This window comes from Manis javanica, chromosome 4 (assembly GCF_040802235.1).
Source record: "Manis javanica isolate MJ-LG chromosome 4, MJ_LKY, whole genome shotgun sequence".
In the NCBI taxonomy this organism is placed as follows: Eukaryota; Metazoa; Chordata; class Mammalia; order Pholidota; family Manidae; genus Manis; species Manis javanica.
Window position 1 is genome coordinate 15,937,403 of NC_133159.1, and position 23,811 is coordinate 15,961,213.

The 23,811-nt window shown below is 38.1% G+C and overlaps 1 protein-coding gene across 11 annotated transcripts in view; it reads right to left on the reverse strand.

The window, feature by feature from the left end:
* USP48 (ubiquitin specific peptidase 48) overlaps positions 1-23,811 on the reverse strand; it is a 95,227-nt gene that overhangs the window by 47,797 nt on the left and 23,619 nt on the right. For 6 of the 11 annotated variants that reach the window (XR_005056388.2, XM_073233356.1, XM_073233357.1 and 3 more), the window contains exons 2-10: positions 19,408-19,528; positions 18,282-18,438; positions 15,205-15,332; positions 14,746-14,870; positions 14,142-14,250; positions 11,748-11,881; positions 10,966-11,048; positions 3,073-3,252; positions 255-383 (exon numbers count right to left, since the gene is read on the reverse strand). Coding sequence is in view for 10 of the 11 variants with exons in the window: in XM_073233356.1 (XP_073089457.1) it covers positions 255-383; positions 3,073-3,252; positions 10,966-11,048; positions 11,748-11,881; positions 14,142-14,250; positions 14,746-14,870; positions 15,205-15,332; positions 18,282-18,438; positions 19,408-19,528 (1,166 nt within the window). In the remaining variant the exon portion in view is untranslated. The remainder of the gene's footprint in view (positions 1-254; positions 384-3,072; positions 3,253-10,965; positions 11,049-11,747; positions 11,882-14,141; positions 14,251-14,745; positions 14,871-15,204; positions 15,333-18,281; positions 18,439-19,407; positions 19,529-23,811) is intronic. The other 5 variants (XM_073233358.1, XM_017651159.3, XM_017651160.3 and 2 more) reach the window with 3 other exon arrangements.

Consider the following 23,811-nt stretch of genomic DNA (forward strand, 5'->3'; position numbering starts at 1 on the left):
CCATGACACCATCAGCCAGCTGCAACCATCAAATGGCTCAGAAACACCACTTAAAAACAGATAGTGCCACAAAGCACAGCAGTGTTATGTGGGGCGACAACTGAAGACTGCCTTTAGACAAGGAGCAACTATTCTCTATTTATATACATAATTTATAAAATTTACAAATAAAAGCAACCTGTTCCTTTCATTAACCTTTAAGCATGGTATTAATCTAAAATACTTGCCTTACACAATCCTGGAAAATTGCTTACCTGGTACCTGAACAGTTGTGCTGGGTTTTTCTTGAGTCTGTAGTCTATAAACCAACATGTATGCATTTCGAGAACAGTGCGTTCCTTTGCCACACTTGGGTTTCCGTGTCTGGGACTTAGAAGGTTCTGCTGAGGTAGACAAATCAAAAGACGACAAAATTAGAATGCCTATAGTATGTTCATTCTGTTGCAATGGAGGGGAAGAAAGAGGGGGCCCACAGAAAACAACTATAATACACACTCAAATTACTTCAACATGGATATAAAACTTTAAAAGGAAACACATATTCAGCAGCCTTGTTAGATGTTGGAATATTTAACAGGTTTACTACCCTCCCCCCTTGCCTGCCATATTCAATACTTTAAAGATGGTTAAGTACTGTTTTTCACGAGACAAACCTGGAACAAAAAGTACAACTACTATGTGTTTATTTTAATATTGGTCTCAAATTATAGAAATAAATCCAGACTTAACTGCTCAAGCAAGTAAAATGTCACATTCATAAAAATGAAATGACATGCTAATAAGCAGTAAAAGTAGCCTCTAATCTCCATGCCTTCAGTAGCAAATAAAAACATTTAAGTGTTCTACGTGCTACTGATCATCAAATTGGGGTAGAGTGCTCCAGGGTCATCTTCCAACAGGTATGGGGTCATGAGTGGTTCTGAGGAAATTAATTACCAAGATGTTCAATTCACTATGTGCATTTCTGAAACTGAACTGCCTCAAAGATGATGTTCCACTGATGGCTTCCACCTTTCTTTTCTCAGTCATCTATCTCCCAGTTTACCAAACAAAGATATAACCTATCATCCCATGGCAAAAAAATCTCATTCATATCATTAAAAGATGTATTTACAGTAAACTTCGACTTTGTTTGGAAATTTATAACATACTTATATTGGTTTGATCAGTTAGGTAGTGATGTTTGTACTAATATAAAAAAAAAAAACCAAATCAATCCAGAACTTTTTAACTATTTATTTAGAGCTTTACATTTATAAAAACTTAGTAAATTCCATTAGAACATTCTGTAGGGTCAATGTAATAAAAATACTAGTTCAGGAAAAAAGGAAAGTATTAAAAATGTCCTGCTATAAAAAAGCCCAGGTACATGTGTATCTTTGAAAAGGACGATGTGGTTGCCCTGAGTTACTTAATTCCATTTGGATGCTCTTTAAGATTAGTGATGTTGTACTTTGTCTCACTGAATATACTGTCAGAAATTATATTATTTGGAGCTACTTAAATATAATGAAAAAAGGCTGATTTCAAAATCTGCAAAGGAATACAAAGTCATTCAATATTTCTGCAGAGAACACAGGCACAAGAAAAGTTTGAAGACCACTGTCCCAAGGAATTAACTACCTCAGGTGCATATACAGCAAAGAGGTTGGTCATTTCTAATGGAAAAGTATAAAAATTTAAGATATTCATTACTCTCTAAAGATGGAACATAAAATGATTCCTAAGTTCAAGATAGAATACAGTAAACAAATTACTCATGAATTTAATGAGCAAGTATTTTCTGTTTTTAATCAAAAGAAAACAATAGGTGAGAGCTGCAAAGTAAGTGGCACGAGAGGGAGTGAAGACGAGAGGTATTAAAACATGGGGATGGGTTCCTGATAAGTGTGGCATCTCTTTCTCCTGAATTATTTTAAAATTTAGAACTCCCTGTATATAAAAAGTAGACAAGACAGTCTTAATAAAGCTTTTAATCCTACAGTACCCTAAGAAAAATCAAATAAACCTCAGTAAAGAACAGCCAAATAAAATCCAGACATAATTATTCACAATTTAAAGTCACATCTCAATTTTGTTGCTACTAAGACTCTCACATATGAAAAAATAAAAGTGTTAGGAACTTGCCTATTACTTGGGTAGAGTGGGGGCAAGATTAGTGAGTATCTATAAATACCTAAATGTGATTTAAAAATAGAAAATACTTCTCTAAATCACAAGACTATAGCCACCACATGAGTATCTGCAGCAAGATTACCCATATGTCTTGGAAACCAAACCCAACTGCAGGCTCCCTGTGTGACACCTCGGAAAGGTGGTTCTGATCCATTAAGAAAGAACAGTGGCAGGAGACACACACCTATTCCCATTCCTTTTCTCTTATTTGGAATCCATAGTCCAAATCTCACTCAAACGTGGTGGGGAAGTGATGAAAAGCTTGGCTTACTGGAAGAACTATTCATTCCTTTAGGGACTGAATGGGTCTTTCGGCCCTACTGTGAGAGCTGCCTGGTTGGGCACTCTTTCAAGAAGTACTTTATGGCAGCCCTCATTGCTACAAACACCCAGCAGCTTCCTCCCCACATAGCAGCGCTCCATACTCCAGGGATGGGTAAGATACTTAATGCACAGTATGGATTAAGGGATGCACAGACACCATTCTCAGAGCAAAGTTCCCCTGCTATAGTTATTACCCCAAAATAAATTTCCTGATTCAGAGAAAAGGACTACAAATCTACTATACTAATCTACTACGCATAATTTTAAGTTTAATATCACCGTCCTCTCTCCCCAATTCCCCTCCACTCACAATTAAAACTGGTTATTGAAAATTGAGTATTTGCCTTCAAATTGTACAGAAAACATGACATAGAAACCATCTCTGGAGCAAAATCATGCTTTAAAAATTTGAGATGTTGCTAATAAAAGATGTTCAGAGACTTTACGTGTGCTTAAGAAATGCAAATATCTCTGATAATCCATAACAATCTTGGGCTATAATAATTATAAGCATTTCCGGTAAAAAAAAAAAATTTATATTTTAAAAGGGCACTCACAACTTAAAGGTTTTACCTAGATCTTCCTCAATCCCTAGTTGTAATTTCTTCCCCTCCATCTTTTCTATGTCTTCGTCATTAAACTTATACCATTCACCGGACTGTGGATCTTTCACATGGGCAATGTAGTGGCCAGAATAAGCACTCACTCCTCTGTGTATGAGGACTGCACTGAGTTCATACACATAGGACCCACCTAGACGGGGAGAAAGGGAGAAAGGGAGATAAGTTTTGGATAACAACGTTTCTTCTTATATCTTGAGCCTGAATTATAATGATTATAATTTTTTATGCATCTGTCAGAATTCAAAGCATGTCACTTAAGATAAAAATTCAGTCTTACAGAATAATGTAGTAGACATATTAACTCCCCACTACCTTTGCCAAATATACAGATGGAAAGCTATGTCATTCTGGGCATTCGGGGTTATGAAACTTTATGTCCTATTCTTTGCCCTTCTGCATTAACTGGCTGAGCCATATGCTTAGTAAAAATTAGCTGTTATTTTCTCCAACTTGTTAGAAAAATTAATTACCAAACAAATGAGATGAGTACATAATCAAAAAGCTATTGCTTTTAGAAAAAGAGAAAATTTTTAGGAAAAAATCAGAGTTAAGTCACTATGAATAATTACTTTTAAAATAGGTGTAGGCACAGAGAAGACAAGTAGTGATTTTACAGCATCTTACTATGCAGATGGACAGTGACTGTGAAGGGATATGTGGGGGGGACTTGGTGAAGGGGGGAACCCAGTAAACATAATGTTCTTCATGTAATTGTAGATTAATGATACCAAAAAAAAAATCCAAAACAACAACAAAAGATAGACACCCTAAATAAATAAATAAATGAATGAATGAATGAATAAATAAATAAATGAAATAAAATAGGTGTAGGCAAGACAACTGGAAATGACAGGGAAGAAAACAGTAAAATCCTAGAATAATTCTGCACTCATATTTCTTAAGTATTTTAAATTCCTATTCCATTTTAAACAAAACCTACAAGTCATAGTCTATTTTATGTGTGCAGTTTATATGAGAAGGCTAATTTAGTTATACATCTTTACCAGCAAATGAACATTTATATTTTCAGATAAAATATTTTAAGCTTTAAAAGTATCTTTTAAACATTCTAAACTTAATCATGGGGGTTTATATGTATGCTGGAAAAGATCACTTCTACTATGTTTTATTATCAAAAATTAGAAAACAAAACCAACATAGCCACTATTACTTGAGCTGCAGTTTTTTCCTAACAAATTTATCACTAACATCTTTCTATACCATTAAATTTTCTTCTGAACCACACTCACACTGTTGGACATTTAAACTGGCATCATTTTAGGGCCATTAGCGTAAACAATAATCATCTTTGTAGTACAAATCTTTGCACATATCTTTGACTATTTCATCATAATTTCCTGAAAACTACAAAGAATGAATCACACATTTAACAAATCATTCAACACTCATTCAACAAATAAAACATTCTGGACACAGTTTTAGGCACAAAGGATAGAGCAGGTAACTGAAAAAACAAAGCCACAGCATTCTTGTAGCTCAGAGGGGAACACAGTAATGCAGTTAATACCTGCACCAAAATCCATCTAACCCACCCCAGCTGGAAATAATTTAAAACACTGGGTAAGATAAAAATATTTTAAAATCTTTTAAAATACTTTGATTTCCGCTGGCAGGAAATAAGAATTTTCAGAAGCCAATTCCTATGTGAAGACAGTGAAGGCAGGAAGCTAGGGAGGTAAGGACAATGAGAACAACTTCCTCCCGAGAGCACTAGGTGAAATTTGATGAGCCTGAACTTTATTTTTTCACATCTAAGAGACTTGTGGGACCAGAGACAAAAGCTAGGGCCCACAAAAGGAGTCTTGCAGGGGACTCCCATCATGAAATTAAGATTTCTTCAGTTTAGAAATACGCAGAAATGAACCTGCCCTGCACAGCAAGTAGGAAAGAAGTACCTGCTTTATCCTTATTTTGACATTTGTGGGTGAGAAAAAACCCAGTCTCTGTTCCAAGCCCTCAAGAGGCTAGCCTTCATGAGTATTTCTACCAACAATTCACACTACCTTGAAGTCAGAAAAACCTCAAACCAAGAGTTTAGTTAGAGGTGGTCCTGGGATGAGTGACAGTTCCAAGGAATACGAATTCAGTCAAACATACACATGCAAGTATCACAAAACACAAAAAGACACAAGTCACTGTAACAGAGGCAGCAAACACAACTGAAAGCAAAACAAAACCCATGCAGATGTTCTCCTCAGTTACTGGCGAGAGCCAAATTACATAAGCACAGTTAAGTATATACATCTAAAGAAATAAATGGTGGAATTAAAATTAAACTAAGGAATATGAAATTATAAGAAATGAACATCAGATACTATAAAGAATTGTGATCAACTGAGAGCCAAGACTCTACAGGAAGGTTTAGCAGCAGACTAGGTTCACCCAGATAGAAAATCAGTAAAGTCGCAGGTAGAGGTAAAGATTACACAGAATGCGGGGCAAAGCAACAGTTAGCAGACATGTAGTATACAGAGAATCTTACACACATATGGAATTACAGACGAAGAGAAGCATGAATGGAGAAGAAAAAAAATTTCAAGAGATAACAATTGAGAAACTTTGAATTCCCTGGGTAGAGAAGATAAATGCATTAAATCCAACCCAAACAGGTCATAGTGGCAATGTATAACACAAACACCAAAGATCTTAAAAATCAGACAAAATAAAACGGGCCACCGGTAAAGCAACAAGAATTAGACTGCTAGACTGCAAGCAACTTCTCAACAGAAGCTCTAAGACAACAGAATCTCCAATACTTTGTAAATATAACTGTTCATACTTAGAGAAAATAAATTTCACAACAAAATACACTTTCAGAAAATATGTATAAACATAATTTGTCACCAATAGACTTATATAGAAGTAATTTTCTAAGCTCTAATTCAATATAAAAAAAGTGATTCCAGATGGAATGTCTAGAATGTGAAAAAGAATGGCAGACCGAACGGAGACTGGTAAACAACTATATACCAGTAGTCCTACACATACGACATCCTAAGTCTTTTTTTAAAAAAAAAAAGAACTAAAATACATATGAAAAGAAACAATTTAGAAGAACAGTTTCTTAAACAAGGGTTTAAGGCCATTGTACTCTTTTTAGAAGGTAAAGACATTAACTCTAAAGTATCCATGTTAACAATTTCCAGGTTAATCACTAAATGAACAAAATTGTGACATCAGACAGCACAGGCTGTATCCACCAGGGGGGCATTTCCACACTCTACATTTCAGGCTTACCTGGACTCACCCACCCACTGTTCTTTCTACTACACTGCACTCTCCCAATTATTTAATGGTAAAGATGAACCAGAAACAGCCTCTCTATTTCCCCAACCTCAGGAAACCATAAAGAAAACTCCTTAGCCCTGAGCAGAGCAACAGAAAGAAAATGTCATGGTGTTAGACTAGTCTTCATACCAGGTTCTCATGGCTTGAGTGAGCAAGGGGATCTCAAGCACTGAACTCGGCAGAAATAAAACTAAGGTCTCTCAGGAGGAGATGGTATCATCCCAGCCCTAAGGGAATTCCCACAAATAATTTTCCATGTGCAATAACCAACATGCAGCAGAGATAACCAGGTACAGAAGAAAATGGCAAAATTAGAAAAGCCAGCTCAGACAGCAGAAATAAACCTGCACAATATTTCAACAATGTCAGTCATGGATTATACAATGAAGCTTTCTACATTTGGTGAAATAAGAAGCTTGAAAATACATGCAAGTAACATGCAACTATAAAAAGTCGTGTATTATTACACTGAGTGTAAAGGACTAGCTGGTCCAGTTAAAAGTTCAAGATTGGATTGGTTTTATGTACATTTGAAATTCTTCAAAACAAAAAGTTTGAGAGGTAGAGACACATCACCTATGATGGTATTTTCCCCAGGTACCTTCAACAGCCAGAAGGAGCCGAGGAAGCAGGGAGTAAGATCTTGTCGTGGGTTTACCTGGCAGTAACATCCCGAAAAGAAAAAGGCAAACTAAACGATAATGTTTAAGGATGTGAACCAAGAGTGAAACATTAAAGGGAGAAAAAGAAAAGGACTGCCATAAAAATCAGATTAGTGGCTATACTTGGGAGGAATGAGGAGGCTGTTACTAGGCGGGGCCCAAGGGCAGCTTCAGGAGAACTGAAAACGTTTTCTGTCTTGACCTGGTGGCACACATGCAAATGCCCATCTCATGACAATTCTCTGAGCCATACAGTTTTGTATTTTGAAGTTTATGGGTGTGTTGTACTGTGTAATAAAAAAGGAGAAAAAAAAAAAAGACAAAGCAAGATGTATGACATTTCAACAATGGAAGGGTGGCAAAAAACTGGACAGCTACATGCAAGAGAATGAAACTGGATCACTGTCTAATCCCATACACAAAAGCAGACTCAAAATGGATCAAAGCCCTGAATGTAAATCATGAAACCATAAACTCTTAGAAGAAAACATAGGCAAAAATTTCTTGAATATGAACATGAGCAACTTTTTCCTGAATGCATCTCCTCGGGCAAGGGAAACAAAAGCAAAAATGAACACATGGACTACATCATGCTAAAAAGCTTCTGTACAGTAAAGGACACCATCAGTAGAACAAAAAGGTACCCTACAGTATGGGAGAATATATCTGTAAATGACATACCCAACAAGGGGTTAACATCCAAAATATATAAAGAACTCACACACCTCAACACCCACAAGGCAATATAACCCTATTAAAAAATGGGTGGAGGATATGAACAGACTCTTCTCCAAAGAAGAAATTCATATGGCAACAGCACATGAAAAGATGCTCCACATCACTAATTATCAGAGAAATGTAAATTAAAACCACAATAAGATATCACCTCACACCAGTTAGGATGGCCAGCATCCCAAAGACTAGGAACAACAAATGCTGACAAGGATGCGGAGAAAGGGGAACCCTCCTACACTGCTGGTGGGAATGTAAACTAGTTCAGCCATTGTGGAAAGCAGTATGGAGATTCCTCAAAAAACTCAAAATAGTAATACCATTTGACCTGGGAATTCCAGTCCCAGGAATTTACCCAAAGAAAACAAGTTCTCAGATTCAAAAAGACACATGCACCCCTATGTTTATCACAGCACTATTTCCAGTAGCCAAGATATGGAAGGAACCTAAGTGTCCATCAGTAGATGAATGGATAAAGAAGAGGTGGTACATGTACACAATGGAATACTATTCAGCCATGAGAAGAAAACAAATCCTACCATTTGCAACAACATGGATGGAGCTAGAGGGTATTATGCTCAGTGAAATAAGCCAGGCAGAGAAAGACAAGTACCAAATGATTTTCTTCATTTGTGAGTATAACAAAGCAAAACTGAAGGAACAAAACAGCAGCAGACTCACAGACTCCAAGAAGGAACTAGAGGTTACCAAAGGGGTGGGGTTGAGGAGAGAGAAGGGGATTGAGGGGTATTATGATTGGCACAGGTGGTGTCAGGGAGATCACGGGGACGAGAGCGTAGCACAGAGAAGACAAGTAGCGACTCTGTGGCATCTTAATACACTGATAGACAGTGACTTCAATGGGGTATGGGGGGCACTTGATGATATGAGTGAATGTAGTAACCACAATGTTTTTCATGTGAAACCTTCATAGAGTGTATATAAATGATACCCTAATAAAAAAAATAAATGCAAATAAACAAGGGCAAGGTCAGGTATGACCCTCAGATGGGATGAGGGAGGGTGGAAGACAAGATCACTGGAGAGACTTGTTATGAGGTTAGTTGGAACGGCTGTCTACAACAATTTTCAATAGTATTTCCTAAATTATTGATGAACACAATAAATCACAGAAGTATTAGCAGTAACTATGGTTTTATCATTAATGGACAACACAAAAATGTTTATATCACATTACCGCCGTTAACCCAAATTTATACTCATCAGTTCATTATATTCATCTATTTTAGAATTGTGGTGGTTTGTACAGCCACTGGAACCTATTCTTTAATGAGCACCGATATTACTGTATCAGCAATTTGTCTTGGTATTTTGATAATTGTATTTAAACATAATTGGTCTCTCTATAGCATCTTACTATGCTGAAAGACAGTGACTGCAATAGAAGGGGTGTGGACTTGATAATAAGGGTGAATGTTGAAACCAGTGTTGTTTATGTGAAACCATCACAAGATTGTATGTTAGTCACCAGACTCTCAAAGTAGTCTACAGGGATATTAAAATCCCCAAGAAACACAGCAAGAGTTGAGTTAGACAGTCAAGTGATAATATGTTCCAGGACTGAGGATCTCTTGTCTCTAGATCTCTCGATATCTGCAAGTTCACTATTTGAAGAAACAAGTGAATTCTCCTTTTAAAAACAGATAGCCTTTTAGAACTTCTCAACCTTGTATGGCTATGTGTGTGTAGACACGTATGAATAAGAACATAGGAAAATATAAATGCTGTTTACTTGGGTAACAGAATTACAGGTGGCTTCTATTTCTCTTCTTTATGCCTTCTTCATGCAAATTATCTAGAATGAACCAAACCCTGTGTAATTACAACAAAATCAATTTGTTTTCACTATTCTGCCTACGTAAGGTCCATTTGTAGAACAAACATTACAATAGCCTGTGGTAGAAATGGGCCTGTAACTACAAGCTACTGGATTAATCTTGCCAGTCCTTGTTAACAATTCTAGTAAGATGACAACTTTTATTTCTCTACCTAAAAACTAAGAGTTTACTACATTTAGTAAACCCAACACACTAACATTAGAGCATTCCTACAGGTTTTTTTTTTTAACCTATCAACTCTAGTGGATAAATATCTTGCTTTCTGTACAGTACAAATTGGACAAATATATAATTTAGTAACAATAATCAGAAGAACTATACAAAATCATACAGTGGAGTCAAGGAAGGTGCTGATTTTACATCTCCTAAGTTTCTGGACACTGAGAAACCACTAAGCTATCAAACTTCTCAAATTTCTAACAATTACCTGAACAAAGGAGGCAGGAAGCAAATTACTATACGGAGGGAGCCACAGCTGAGTATATTCATTCAGCCAATATAACAGTAGCAAAATCTCTAGCAGTTTCCTTCCTCCATGGAAGTACAAGCTTTAACCCACAGTACTAACACAGCATCATCCATTTTCATTTTAAAGCTTAAACATTTAACACAACACCCCCAACCTTCCCAGTTATTTCTTTACAAGGTTTTGTTTCATGGCTTGTTTTTACTTTAAGCTGCCTCAAGAACATTTTAATGGAGAGAAACAGAGTTTATATAAAAATTTCCAAAAATAGATCAGTCTCAAAAGGGCAGAAAGTTTGTTTTCTCTAACAGAAATCACCCCATTTGGTAAGATGAATACTACCAAAAAAGAAAAGTAATAAATTACTTCTTGTTGAAACTGTGTCACAGTATTCTAGAGCTTGTCACTGGACATAGAAATGAAGAATTATACTATAAATATTGGAATTATGCCACCTAATGTTGATAAAATGTTAAAGAAAAAAATGTGAATGGAAGCAGCTTGGAGAGACTTATGAGGAATTACATATGCTACTGAGACCAGGGTATCAGGTATGGGTTCAGAACAGTAAAATATCTTTTTCACTTTTTATTCTTTTGTACCCTTAATTATGTAGCTATTGATGAACCATCCAATCTTTGTTACATACTTACAGAAAACAAGCTACACCTTGGCTCACCTAAAAAGCCTTTGTTCCCAGAGATTAGCAAATAAAATCTAGTAATAAACTGCTCTTCTGTATTCATCACAGCAGATCATGATTACACTCTCTGAACATTACAATTATCACTGCTTAGTAAAAAAAAAAAAATTACCTTTATGTTCCACATAAGGCTCCATATCCAAAATTTCTGAGAAGCCAATGTAGGTATTCAGCTTTTTCTTATGTCCAGTTTGCCTAACCAAGAGGAAAGCTAATTATATTTACAATAATCATAAAACAATGTATAAGCTCTATCAGCTATTTTAATAAACTCAATAGAAGCAGAGTAGATTTCATTTAGCAAATCTTGTTCAAAAACCTGTAGGATTAGAAGTAAACATAATACTACCTTATAATTTGGCAAAAAAAAAGTCATCAATAGGTTAAAAAGGTATGAATTTAAAATACTGATTCCAAATGTAATACACATTTCCAGAAGTTCTAATTTAATCACAAATGAAAGCCACAATGTTCCTGCTTTACAGAAGAACTGCACACATATAAACATTGCCTGGTTTTAATTACAAAATGAAAGATATATTTCCACAGTGGGTGAAAGGATTGTAACAAGCAGAAAATCTACTTTAGTTCTTATACAATAATACAGAACACAATAGTTCAGTTCATACCTACATGTTTGTTTTCCTTTGCGGTTTTTGGTAATTTCTTAGAATAAAAATAAGGATTCCCTACTTTCTAGTTCTCACTTACATATGGCTGATTTAAGAATTTTATGATAAAATCATGAATTATTTGGCATTTCAAAATGACAGGCTCCACTTTTTTCCTCCCCAATTCCGGAGTTACAAATTGTAAGCAATTGCATTAACTATGGGAAAATCTGCACACATTAGCCCACAATAAGCAACAAACACTACTATGTGTACAGTTTACCTGTCAAAGACAAAACGCATTAGCTGCAAGTTCAGAGTGCAAGGCAGACTCAGGAGTCGGATCTTCCTTGTTGCATTCTGTTTGCTTTGACAGTTTTCACAGAAATATCGATTGTCTCCTTCTAATTTTTCTTCCTGATCAGGAATAGGACATATTAAGTTTTAAAAAAATTATTAAGTCCAAGAGTTTTTTTTTTAAGTGATCAAATCTCTGATGTAAAGTGTAAGTTCATTTTAATTACTAGCTGCCATTCAAACTGTTTAAAATCAAGCTACTATAAATAATGAAGGACACATAAGATAAAAGGCACTATGCAGCAGTGCCGTTGCTGATTTGTAAAGAATGATTTAAAACTGACATGCCTCCTTCCAAAATGTACCATTTTTAAGATGCTTGTTTTAGGTCCTTTGTCCTGAAAATCCCACTTCTGTGAATCCTAAGGAAGTAGGTTTTTAGAAAAAATTATCATTCATATTTTGATGCAGCAAAATTAATTTAAAACCAGTGAAAATGTGTGGGAACTACATATGGGCACTGGAGTGTTAAAATGTATATATTTTAACACACACATGGTTGAAATTATTAAACCACATTCATAGTACAAAGCTAAAAGAGGAACATGGGAAAACTCAATGGTAAAGCTAATGGTGATTTCTTTTAAGTTTTTTCCTTTATGTTTTTATAGTAATTTTTTGATACAGATTACTCTAAGGAACATAATACTGGTGCCATTTTATTCACTTGGCTTAGGATACCACACTCACGTGTTTTCCTCTGAACTCACTGGCCAGTCCCCCTCCTCAGCATTCCTATCCTTGTTCTCTTAATGTCTGAATGCCCCAGGGCTGTCTTTAATCCTTCTCTCTCACTCCCTTGGTGATTTGATCCAGCTCCTACTTCCCACCTCTCAGATGAACCACACCTCTCAGATATAACATGCCCCAATGCAAACTCCCAATGTCTCCAAATCTACTCTCCCCACAATCCTCAGCTCAGTTAGGGTAACTCCATTCTTCCAGTTACTCAGGCCACAGAACCTTGAGAATCCTGATTCCTTTCTTCCTCTCCATACCCAATATGCAAACTGGGTCAGCTCTCCTTTAAAATTCTATCTAAAATCCAAACACTACTTGTCACCACCCTAGCTAACCCTTGGTCTAAGCCACCCTCAACTCCTCTCTGCCCTCACCCCACCTACAGCCTAGCCAAGATAGCACCCAGAGTTCCGTTAAAACAGATTACATCGCTTCTATGCTTACAACCCTCCGGTGGCATCTCTTCTCTGAGCGGAGGTCAATCTTCTGACAAAGGTCTACCAGGCCCTATCTGACATGGTCCTTAGTTACCTCTACTAGAGACTTCATCTTTCTTCCCTTCCTTACTCACTTCAGCCACACCGATCTCCTTGATGTTCTTCAAACTACCACACACACTCTCATCTCATGCTCTGCACTCTTTCTTCATCTGCCTAGAACACTCTTTCACTATTTTATTGCACGTCTGACTCCTTCAACTTCAATCATTTTATTTCTAATTGCAACCAACCTCAACCTCATCCAAACCATTCTCCATCCCCCTTCCCTTGCTTTAATTTTCTCCATAGTATCTATTATAGTTGACACACTATACATTTTACTCATATTTAATGTCCCTCCCTGGTCCCCACACCATTACACTACAAGCTCCTCAAAGTCAAATTTTTGTCTGTTTTGCTTACTGTGGTTATCCCCAGCAGCTAAGAGTGCCCTGAACACACTATGCACTCAACAAATATTTAGCCAAATGAATTCAATAATGAGTACTTCAAGCACACTAATGATTGTGCTAAAGGAGTAGGAAAAGTACAAAATATTTTAAGAAAGGAAACTATAAAATAAGCTCATCTATTATGCTATGTGTGTTCCTACTTGATAACAAAGGTTTCCGCTTAGCAGCTTTTCCAGTTAGAACAAAAGGGAACCACACTTCCACATCTTTACATAAATCTAGATATAAAGTAGAAATATGAAGTGGAGGGGGTTAAATAATGAGCATATTCATGTAAAACAACAGTTGCATTTAACACATTCTAGTTCTCATTAAATGAAAAGGCAAATTAACCTGGGAACAAAATGTAGATTTCCTTAAATATTCTACTACCCCCTATCACAAATTTTCAAACATGCATAACTTTACATGTAAAATAACCTGAAACAGCCAAAAGTTATTTTAAGACAGAGCCTGCTTCAATACTTTAAAAACTTTTAAGTTCCTTCTAGATCATTACATAAACTGAGACATTTCTTATGTAAAAAAGACGAAGTAATGAAATTTATCCATTAAATTGAAAAACCATTCAGAATAGCATTTAACTGTTCATAAGCAGAAACAACATATACATCAAAATTTAAATACCTTCAAAAATTCTGAGATACAATCTGTTAATTGTTTGTGGCCTTGGATATTTAACTCCAGTTCATAAAACTTTGATAAAAGCTTAGACTCTCTGCCACACTGATTGCAACTATAATAAAACAGAATGATAAAATTAAGATCAGAGGAGGAAAAGCAATTATGTTCTACTGTAGTACATCCTAGAAATATGGTAAGCAGCATTTAATACCTTAGTTCTCCTTTACAGAAATTACTATACTATGTATATTAGAAAGATTAAGTAAAAGCAGAAAGTGATTGGTGAGGCCATGATTAAGCAAAATTTCAAGAGGTATATTACATTTAGTATTCTAGCCAGCTCCAATCTTAACTCTTTCAGCTCATACCATAGCTATAAGATAAATGGCAAGAGCTCAACCAGACACAGTTCCCAACACCTGGCTGGGTTCAATTGCAATTATCAAGTCAGTTGTTTACATGTTCCCATGGAAATGTATTACTATAAATATTTCAGGTCCCATGATAATCCACTAAAGCTATTAATTTGGAACTGAACTGAAAATCAGATAACATGAACAACTGTCTCAGAATAAAATGTACCACGAAGAAGCTGAAGCGCACTTACACAGTTACATAAGCATATTCCCCACAGAACTGCTGTTGGACAATGTTCCGCACATCTGGATTCTTTTGTTTAGACAGAGTATCTTCCAAAAGAGACATAAAGAGCTTTGAAAATTCTTGGGCATCCTACAAGTTTGGATTAATAAAAAAAAAAAAATCATATCTTGCTTTTCAATTTCTGAAACAAATAGTTTTAAGTTAAACATTCCAGGAACTATCTGTACTTTGAACTTAGCATTTTCGAACAAGGACTAGAGTTATGTTGAATCATTTTGTGCACACATAACAATTTTCAGAAATGGGATCAAAGAAAATGTGTAATATACTGAACAGTAAATAAATGTTCTAATTCAAACTAGAAAAACACTAGTTTTTAAAAAGTATTTCACTTCATTTCCTCCTATATTTTAAGGACTATTTCAGAACCTTTTCATATTAAAAATAAATAAAAGGCTCTTACCTGCTGTTGCCCTGTGTCCAAACCCAAGGCTTTAACAAATCCCGATGGATCAATGTATCGCCTATTACTGTTTTGCAACAAGGCAAACAAATACTGGAGATGCTCACAAATTGTTTGAGGCTCATAATCTGTTAAAAAAATATATACATGTTTGTTTTTTGAAGATTGCTACTTTTCTTTTTTAAAATACATACTTCCTCTTCATGTGAGAACATTTTCAAACACCCTTACATCCAAACTGTGTTAGTGTTTTATTACAATTCTAAAACTTTAAGCAAATTACTAATCACATTTTTTTTGGAAGTAATGAGACGGCCATGCTGTCTGAATACATCGCCTAAAGGCAAGCATTACATATGCATTACAACAACAGTGATCATGACTACAGTCCTAGAGTGTAAAACCACACTGAAACATCCATTCCAGTAATAAAACTCATACTACATTTAGCATTTGGGTAAGATGGCCAAATACTCTAATATAATTTCATTAATACGGACTCACCACGAACAGATCAAGTGACAGGGATCTCAAGCATAGCAGTTCACACTGGAATGAAGGGCATGATGATGCACTGCTAAAAATCCTAGACTTCTACTAGAGTTGCAAGTCTGATGAGTTGGGGGAAGGTATGCAAACAGGAAGCTTAATGGATCTTAAGAGCCCTAAAAGACTTGAGTATTAGCATCTGTGCCAGTTATCGTATTGCCTCAGCTCCAAATCCACCCTTCTTTGCCTGCTCTGTGGTAGCAGAGATGAGCTCTGCAAATATTTCTCCTTTGCCGGGTAGTGCAAAGTTAAGTCTTGTCAGTAGAGGGCACTGGGAGGTTCAGCTGTGCCAGTCTCACCAGGCTCCTACAGAGCACAGCTTTCTTAGGACTCCAGGTTCCTGCAGCCAACAGCAGATGGCAGCTTCTCCCAACACCTCCTCTGGTGGTTCCACAGTGGAATGCCTCTGCTGAGGCACTTCTTTTGAATGACCACCCTGTAAATGACGTCCTGGGCACCTCTCAGGTGACTTAGCAGGGAGTTTCAAGCCCAGCGCACCCCTGTGGACATTTTTCAGCAGGCATCTCAGCACCTTTCTGGCCATGCAGTGAGAGCCCTGGCAGTGCTTTCTCCACATATGTCTGATCACAGCCTGAGCAGAAGGGGTAAGGGACTTCCTGACTTCCCCTAGGTGTTCTCTTTCAGCCCTAGGCATAGTGGCTGCTCCCTGAATCTGCTATTGCTGTATTTTATCAAGTCCTCTTTAATTCTTACTCACCAATTCCCCCAGTACTCTAATTTCCTGCTAATAATTCCCTATTCTTTCTCTGTTTCAAATTATCCTGTAGTTTCTATCTCCCGACTGGACTCTGAATGGGTTCTCTCTTTGCTACCAATTGTGACTTTCAGGAACTCAATTTCATTTGTAAAGTAAAGATACAAATCTTACAGTGACTGCAGTAGTAGGGGGTGAGGGTGAAATAATGTGGGTAACTGCTGAACCACCACCATGTTGTATATTTGAAACTAATATAAGATTGTATATCAACTATACTTCAATAAAAAAAGTACAAGCTGCAAAAAAAAAAGGATACAAATCTTACTTCCTGGGGTACAAGGGCTTTGCAGGCTGTTAAAAGCTATTCAAGTAAATTTCTATCTACTCCAACCCTTATTTTATAGACAGACACTCCACGAGGTCTTAAACAGATCATAGTCTGCTGGTTTTCCTATTGGCACAGAAAGAGTGGTTGAACTGGGAATGGAACTCAGATGCCATCTTTTCCAAAGTAAACCCTTTCCAGTACACTGCACTGAGCTTGGTAAGACAGCATCAGAAATGTACACTCTCATCAGAGAACAAGGTAAAGAACTTGGGCGAAATACAAAAATCTGTGTGTTCAGAAATTTTAAAAACATTTCTTAAAGATACACATTAAAGCCACAACACCCTAAAAAGGCCATAGTACATCATTCTATAAAAAGGAAATTAAGTTTTTACTTGTTATTTAGCTCTCTTCTCATTGGTAAGCTTATACTTCAGCAAAGCAATGCTAAAAATTTTAAACGATCCATTTTACATTACTCATCTTTACATAACTATTACTTTAAATACTTAATATACTATTAGCGTAAGTTTAAATATTCAGAACTATAGAAATAAAGCTTTGAGGGAACAAACAAGAATTTTTAAGCACTGTGTTTTGACGCAAACATTATAATTAACAAGGACCAAGACTAAAGCATAACCCATTGTCTGGAGGCTCCAGGAAGATACAGGACTTATGAATACTCTTTTATCTATCAGAGTCAAAGACAGGAGCCATGTGTCCAAATCAGAGCATATAAAAGACAGCAAGGAATTTACAGAGGAGAATAAGAATCAACAGTTCCCAACCTGGAGCTCCCAGACCTATATAATCTTAAGACACTCACTTTCCTTGAGCCCCCAGCTTTCTAAAGGAGAAATACCTGTTTCTTCTATGAAAGTTCCATCTCAAAGAGAATAATCTACTAGACAGTATTATCAATTAGGGATAACAGTCTACATACTATGCATGAAAAAAACTAAGAAATTCTAGCAGGAACAATTTAAAACTGATTCTTCCTAAATTTGCAATGAGTCTACACTCAAAGTCAATGAATTTGTTAGAATTTGTTATCAACTATCAGCCTATGTGGAAATCAGGACAAAAAATTATTTGTAGTTACATTATTTATTCTCTCAAACAAGGCAAAAAGTAACCTTGTCTGCTTTATTGATTGATTTTTAATCAATCATTAGAAATTAATGGACTATAATCACAGCATATCGCCCAGAGAAATTATAGCTGTAAACTACCTAAGAATAATCAAATATATCTCCTTCACTTGAATATTAGTCATGTAATGATATTAGTCATGTAAATGATAAACACACAGAAAACAGGCAAAACTATTTAGAATCCTAACAATCTTTAGAAAGGACCTAGCACTATGCGTGGCACATAATGAGCACTCACAAGTTAGTTTCCTGTTTGTTTGGTTCATGAGTGATCTAGCTGCCAATATAGTCCGAACTGAACCCAACTAAATACATTCCCACTAACCTTTCTCTTTCTGGATACTATCTCCCATCATGTAGTCGTTACAGGTACTTGGACATAAGTACAGGGCCTGCCGAAGCTCCAGGTTGAGAAACCACACTTGGAGAAACGTGTTGACATAACAAGTGGCTCCAAGGTTAGTGAGGCCCACAAATGAGTTCTACAAAACAACAAGATTTACAATTACAAAATCAATTTCCCTTTAAACAAAAAAATAACAAGAGGCATTTATCTTCTATATAAATGTCAGATTAAAGATTTTTTAAAACCACCCCAACCAACATGGTTATGCCCCTCTTGGTTGGAGGTAAACATAATTTCATCAAAGACACATCTGGGTTGACTACAGGAGTGGAAAAAAGCCTTAGGACAACACCACCGCCCCTCTTGAGTCTTCTCTAGCCACTTGTATTGAAAATTAAAACAGTGGGCTCAAGGACCAATCAGTTCTGAACATGCACCCATAGGTTTTTGATTTGCTCTATTCTTGAACTGCCAGCATTCACAAGAATGACAAAGCAAAACTTCCAGAGAAGTTCCTTTTCGTCCTATAGATCTGGGAGAAGGCAAGTGGGGGGCGCACACAACAGAGTTGTCTGCAACTTCTTCCGAAGATTGAGAATTCCTGGACTTAAACTGACTCTTTTTCATAGAGACAATATCGATACAGCTGACTATTTTGTGAATGCCAGGCATTAGGTTTAGAAAATATTAACGGTTACTTAAAAACAAAAAAGTAAAACTACCTGTTCTGTGCATAATATATAATAATACACGTCCCCCAAAAACCAGTGGTATCATTATGGCAGCATATTCCCTCGATCTACCATTTCCTTAAAGAGACTTAAAAAGAGTTCAAAATAAAATATGCCAATGTTAAAGTAAACATAGAAATCAGTATTTAACTAAAACTTTTATTTAAAGGCTAACTGGACTACACAGCTACCTATTTTAATGTATACCATTAAGAACTGTTTCAAATGAAGCAGTTTATAGTCTTAAACTCTACTACTTATCTTAAACCTACATAAGTTACCTAAAATCAGTAATGGTTTCTGATCAGGGACACAAAATAAAATAAAAAACACAGGAACACCATATAGAAATCACATAAAAAAAGATAGCTTACCTTTTTTCTCCTCTCACAGTTGGGATCATCAATGTTATGAAAACTATTTTCATCTATTTCTCCTAACCAAATATGCTCACCAATCCCAACCAAGCAATTTGGATTTCCTTTGCAGTTTCGTCTAAGAAAAAAGTATTGTATAATTTTAAAATACCATACTTCCATAAGAAACATGCAAATTAAAACATTTCTGAAAACTACAATTGATATACCAATTTTCACATATTCTGTATCTATGCAATTAGCAAAACCAAGAAAGTGTAACACCACACTTGGTTTGTGAGTGTGGGGGAAACAACTCATTTACTACTAATAAGAATGAAAACCGGCAGGACTTTTATGGAGAGGAATTTTGCAATTTCTAACAAAATTACATATACAGCTAGCTTTTGACCTAGCAATTCATTTTTAAGAATTCACCCTGATGTTGAAACCACAATGCTGCTCATGTGAAACCTTTGTAAGATTGCACATCAATGATACATTGAAAAAAAATTCACCCTGATGATGCATGCACCTCCAACAGTGTGAAAACACACGTACTAGCACTATTTGTAAATGCAAAATACTAGAAACAATTCAAATGACTGAACAGGACACAGTACATTCACATAAGGGAGTGCTATGCAACAGTAAAATGAAAGACACATGATGATCTCTAGGAATGTGGTGCAATTTCTTTTCAAGGATATGTTAGTAAATAAAGACAGCAAAGTGCAGAAGAGTATCTAGAGATTGTTATTTTGCTTATAAGACATACATATATATGCATACAATAAGTATACATACATCTACTCACTTGAGCAAAAAGAAACAAAAAGGATCAACCAGAGACTAATGAAATTGGTTACCTAGCCAGCAGGAGTGGGATTAGAGTGAAGAAAAAAATAGTGGGTGTGGGGCAGTACATTAAGAGTGGCTTTTTGATTCTCAAGATGGCAGCGAGAGTAGGGTGGTAGAAATCTCCCAAAACCATATACTTTGAAAACACAGCAAATAAAACTATTCCAAAAAGAGTTAACAGAAGATACAGTACACCAGCCAGGTTACATCTACATCTGCCAGCAACCTGCCGTTCATTCCCCCCCACCGGCACTGCAGGCAAACCGGCTGACCCGCCATTGGCGAGGACCAGCCAGAGAGCAGCGCCGCCCACAGTAGCCACACAGAGGCTTCTCCCAGCACACAGCTAACCGGGCCAGACCAAGTGGCTGCCCCCTGCCCACAGTTGACCGACACAGACAGCGGAAACCAGTGCAGAGTCTGGAAGGCACAAAGGGGCTTTATTCTTGCGGTGAACATGCACTGCTCACCTGCTTCTCCCGCCAGTGCCCTAGGACATCCCGAGGACCACCCCGCCCACAGCAGCTCAGGGGATTAACCCAGAGGCTGTCCCCTGTGCACGGCCGACCGGCACAGGCAGAGGAAGCCTGCATGGAGTTCAGAAAGCATGTAGCTCTGCTCTTGCGGTGAACACACGCTGATCGCCTGCAACCCCTGCCAGTGCCCTAGGATGTCCCAAGGGACACCCTGCCCATGGCAGCTCAGGGGATTAACCCAGAAGCTGCCCCCTGCATGTGACTGACCGGCACAGGCAGAGAAAACTGGCATGGAGTCTGCAAAGCATGTAGGGGCTCTGTTCTCACGGCGAACACACGCTGATCGCCTGCAACCACTACCAGTGCCCTAGGCCATCCCAAGGGCCAGCACATACACGGCAGCTCAGGGGATCAACCAAGAGGCTGCTCCCTGTGTGCGGGTGTCCGGAACAGGAAGTGGAGACTGTTAGGCTGGAGGAAGGAAAAACAAAGACATGTAAACAGAACAGAGAGATGCCATAGGGGGAGAACAGACCAGACCCCAAGGTCCGTGCCTTATATGGAAAGGGCACAGCTCTTCCTGAATTCCATCCTTCTGATGTGCTAACTAAGACCCGGATGTCAGCCTCCTCCCACTTGGAAGGAAAAAAAGTTTCTAGTTGTCTATTATGTCACCTTTAGCCATTCATACCTCTCCACGCCCCCTAGGATAGCTTGCCCACTCCTCCCCCTCCTAACCCCTTATAAGCCCCCACCTCCCTGACCGGGTGTGACTTCCCCGGCCTGTAATACCCAGACCGCGGAACATCACCCGGGAGTTGCACTCAAACTACCTGGCCCTTTGTTGCCTCTCTTCGCCTGCTTATTTCGGCTAAAATTTATCTTACAGAGACTAGCGCAGAGTCCCAAAAACACGAAGTGGTGCCATTCTCATGAGAGAAAATGTGCCACTTGCCTGTGACCCCCGCCAATGCCCCAGGCCATCCCAAGGGCCACCCTGTCCACAGGAGCTCAGGGGATCAACCCAGAGGCTGCTCCCTGTGTGCAATTGACTGGCACAGGCAGCGGAGACAAGCAAGGCAACCAGTAAACAAGAAGGGACTTTGTTTTCCCAGCTGACACACGTGCCATTCACCGGCGATCACTTCCATCGCCATGAAAAGGCAGAAAAACCTGGTTCAGTCCAAAATCCCTTAAACACCAGAGAGAGGACCTGATGAGACCGAAATAACCAATCTTCCTGAAAAAAATTTCAAAATAAAGTCATAAGCATGTTGATGGAGCTACAGAGAAATATGCAAGAACTAAGGGATAAATTCCAGAGGGAGATAACAGAAATGAAACAAACAATGGAAGGATTTAAGAGCTGACTGGATGAGGTGCAAGAGACTGTTAATGGAATAGAAATCAGAGAACAGGAATACTGAGAAGCTGAGGCAGAGAGAAACAAAAGGATCTCTAGGAATGAAAGAATATTAAGAGAAATGTTACCAATCCAAATGGAACAATATTCACATTATAGGGGTACCAGAAGAAGAGAGAGAAAAAGGAATAGAAATTGTCTTTGAAGGGTACATAGGATTAAAGATGGTGGCGTGAGAGGTGAGACAGAGGCTTCCTCCTAAAACCGCATATAATACAAAAATATAATTAATACAACTAATCCTGAAAGAGAAACAGGAAAGAGGACTGCACCAGACTGCATACACCTGGAGAAAAGAGCAGACCTCATGGAACAGAGTAATATACCAAAGCTGTGGCACGGGGGGACCCAAGCCCTTCTGCCACCCCAGCTCACCAGCGGGAGGAAAAGAAATGGAGCAGGGAGGGAGTGGAGGCCTGGGACTGCTGAATACCTAACTCCGGACATCTGTTCTGGGAGCACAAACCTACATTTCATGGTGCTTTCATGATACTCTCATGATTAGGGGATTGGAAAGCAAGACAAGCAGAATTACTGGAGAGACAGATTCCAGCCATTTGTGGAAAGCAGGGATCCATACCTGGCTGCTCTGGGACAAAAGAAAGGCAGGCAGTCTGAGAGACTTCCTAACAAGGAAGCCCTTAGCAAGAGGGCTGCTAAAGGGGCAAGGATTGCACAGAGCTTACAGCTCAGGAGAAAGGACAGGTAGACAAAATTGTCCGGGTGCACTCTGCCCAGCAGGTTAGGAGCTTTCATGATTTCCAGGTGCTCCAGCTCCCTGGCTGGCTACACAGCTCCAAGGACCCCCTCTGTGATAGGCAGCCTACTGCGCCTTTCTCCCAGCCAGCCCCACCTGGCTCGCAAACCAGCAAGCCCTACCCTGGTGTAAGGCCAGCCAGAGGGAAGATCTGTCTACAGCAACTACAAATGCAAAGCATAGACGCTTATACCGGTGTGCTCGGCCCACTGGTTCAGGCATGGTTCAGGAGTGGAGACAGGCATAGCAATCGGGAAGCAGGAAACAGCTCTTTCCTCCCCCTAGGGACCAATAACACTCCCCTGTGACCCCCAACATTGCTTCAGGGGCTGAGCAGCTCAAGAGAGTAGAGCTTCTGGACACTAGAGGGCACCATATACAAATATGAAAAGCCAAAGGAATCTGGTTCAAAGTAAAATTAATATAACTTCTGAGAAAGATGACATGGACCTCATGACTCTTCCTGAAAGTGAGTTCAAAATAAAAATCATTAACATACTATTGGTGGTACAGAAAGATATTCAAGAACTCAGGAATGAATTCCGGTCAGAGATCCAATCGTTGAAGAGCACAATGGAGAGTATTAAAAGCAGATTAGATACAGTGGAGGAGACCATAAATGAAATAGAAACTAGAGAAGAGGAACACAAAGAAGCTAAGCTGCAGAGAGAAAAAAGGATCTCTAAGAATGAAAGAATATTGAGAGAGCTGTGTGAACAATCCAAACAGAACATGATTCACATCATAGGGGCACTAGAAGAAGAGGAGACGGAGGGCTGTACAACACAGAGAAGACAAGTAGTGACTCTATAGCATCTTACTACGCTGATGGACAGTGACTGTAATGGGGTATGTGGTGGGGACTTGATAATGGGGGGAGTCTAGTAACCATAATGTTTCTCATG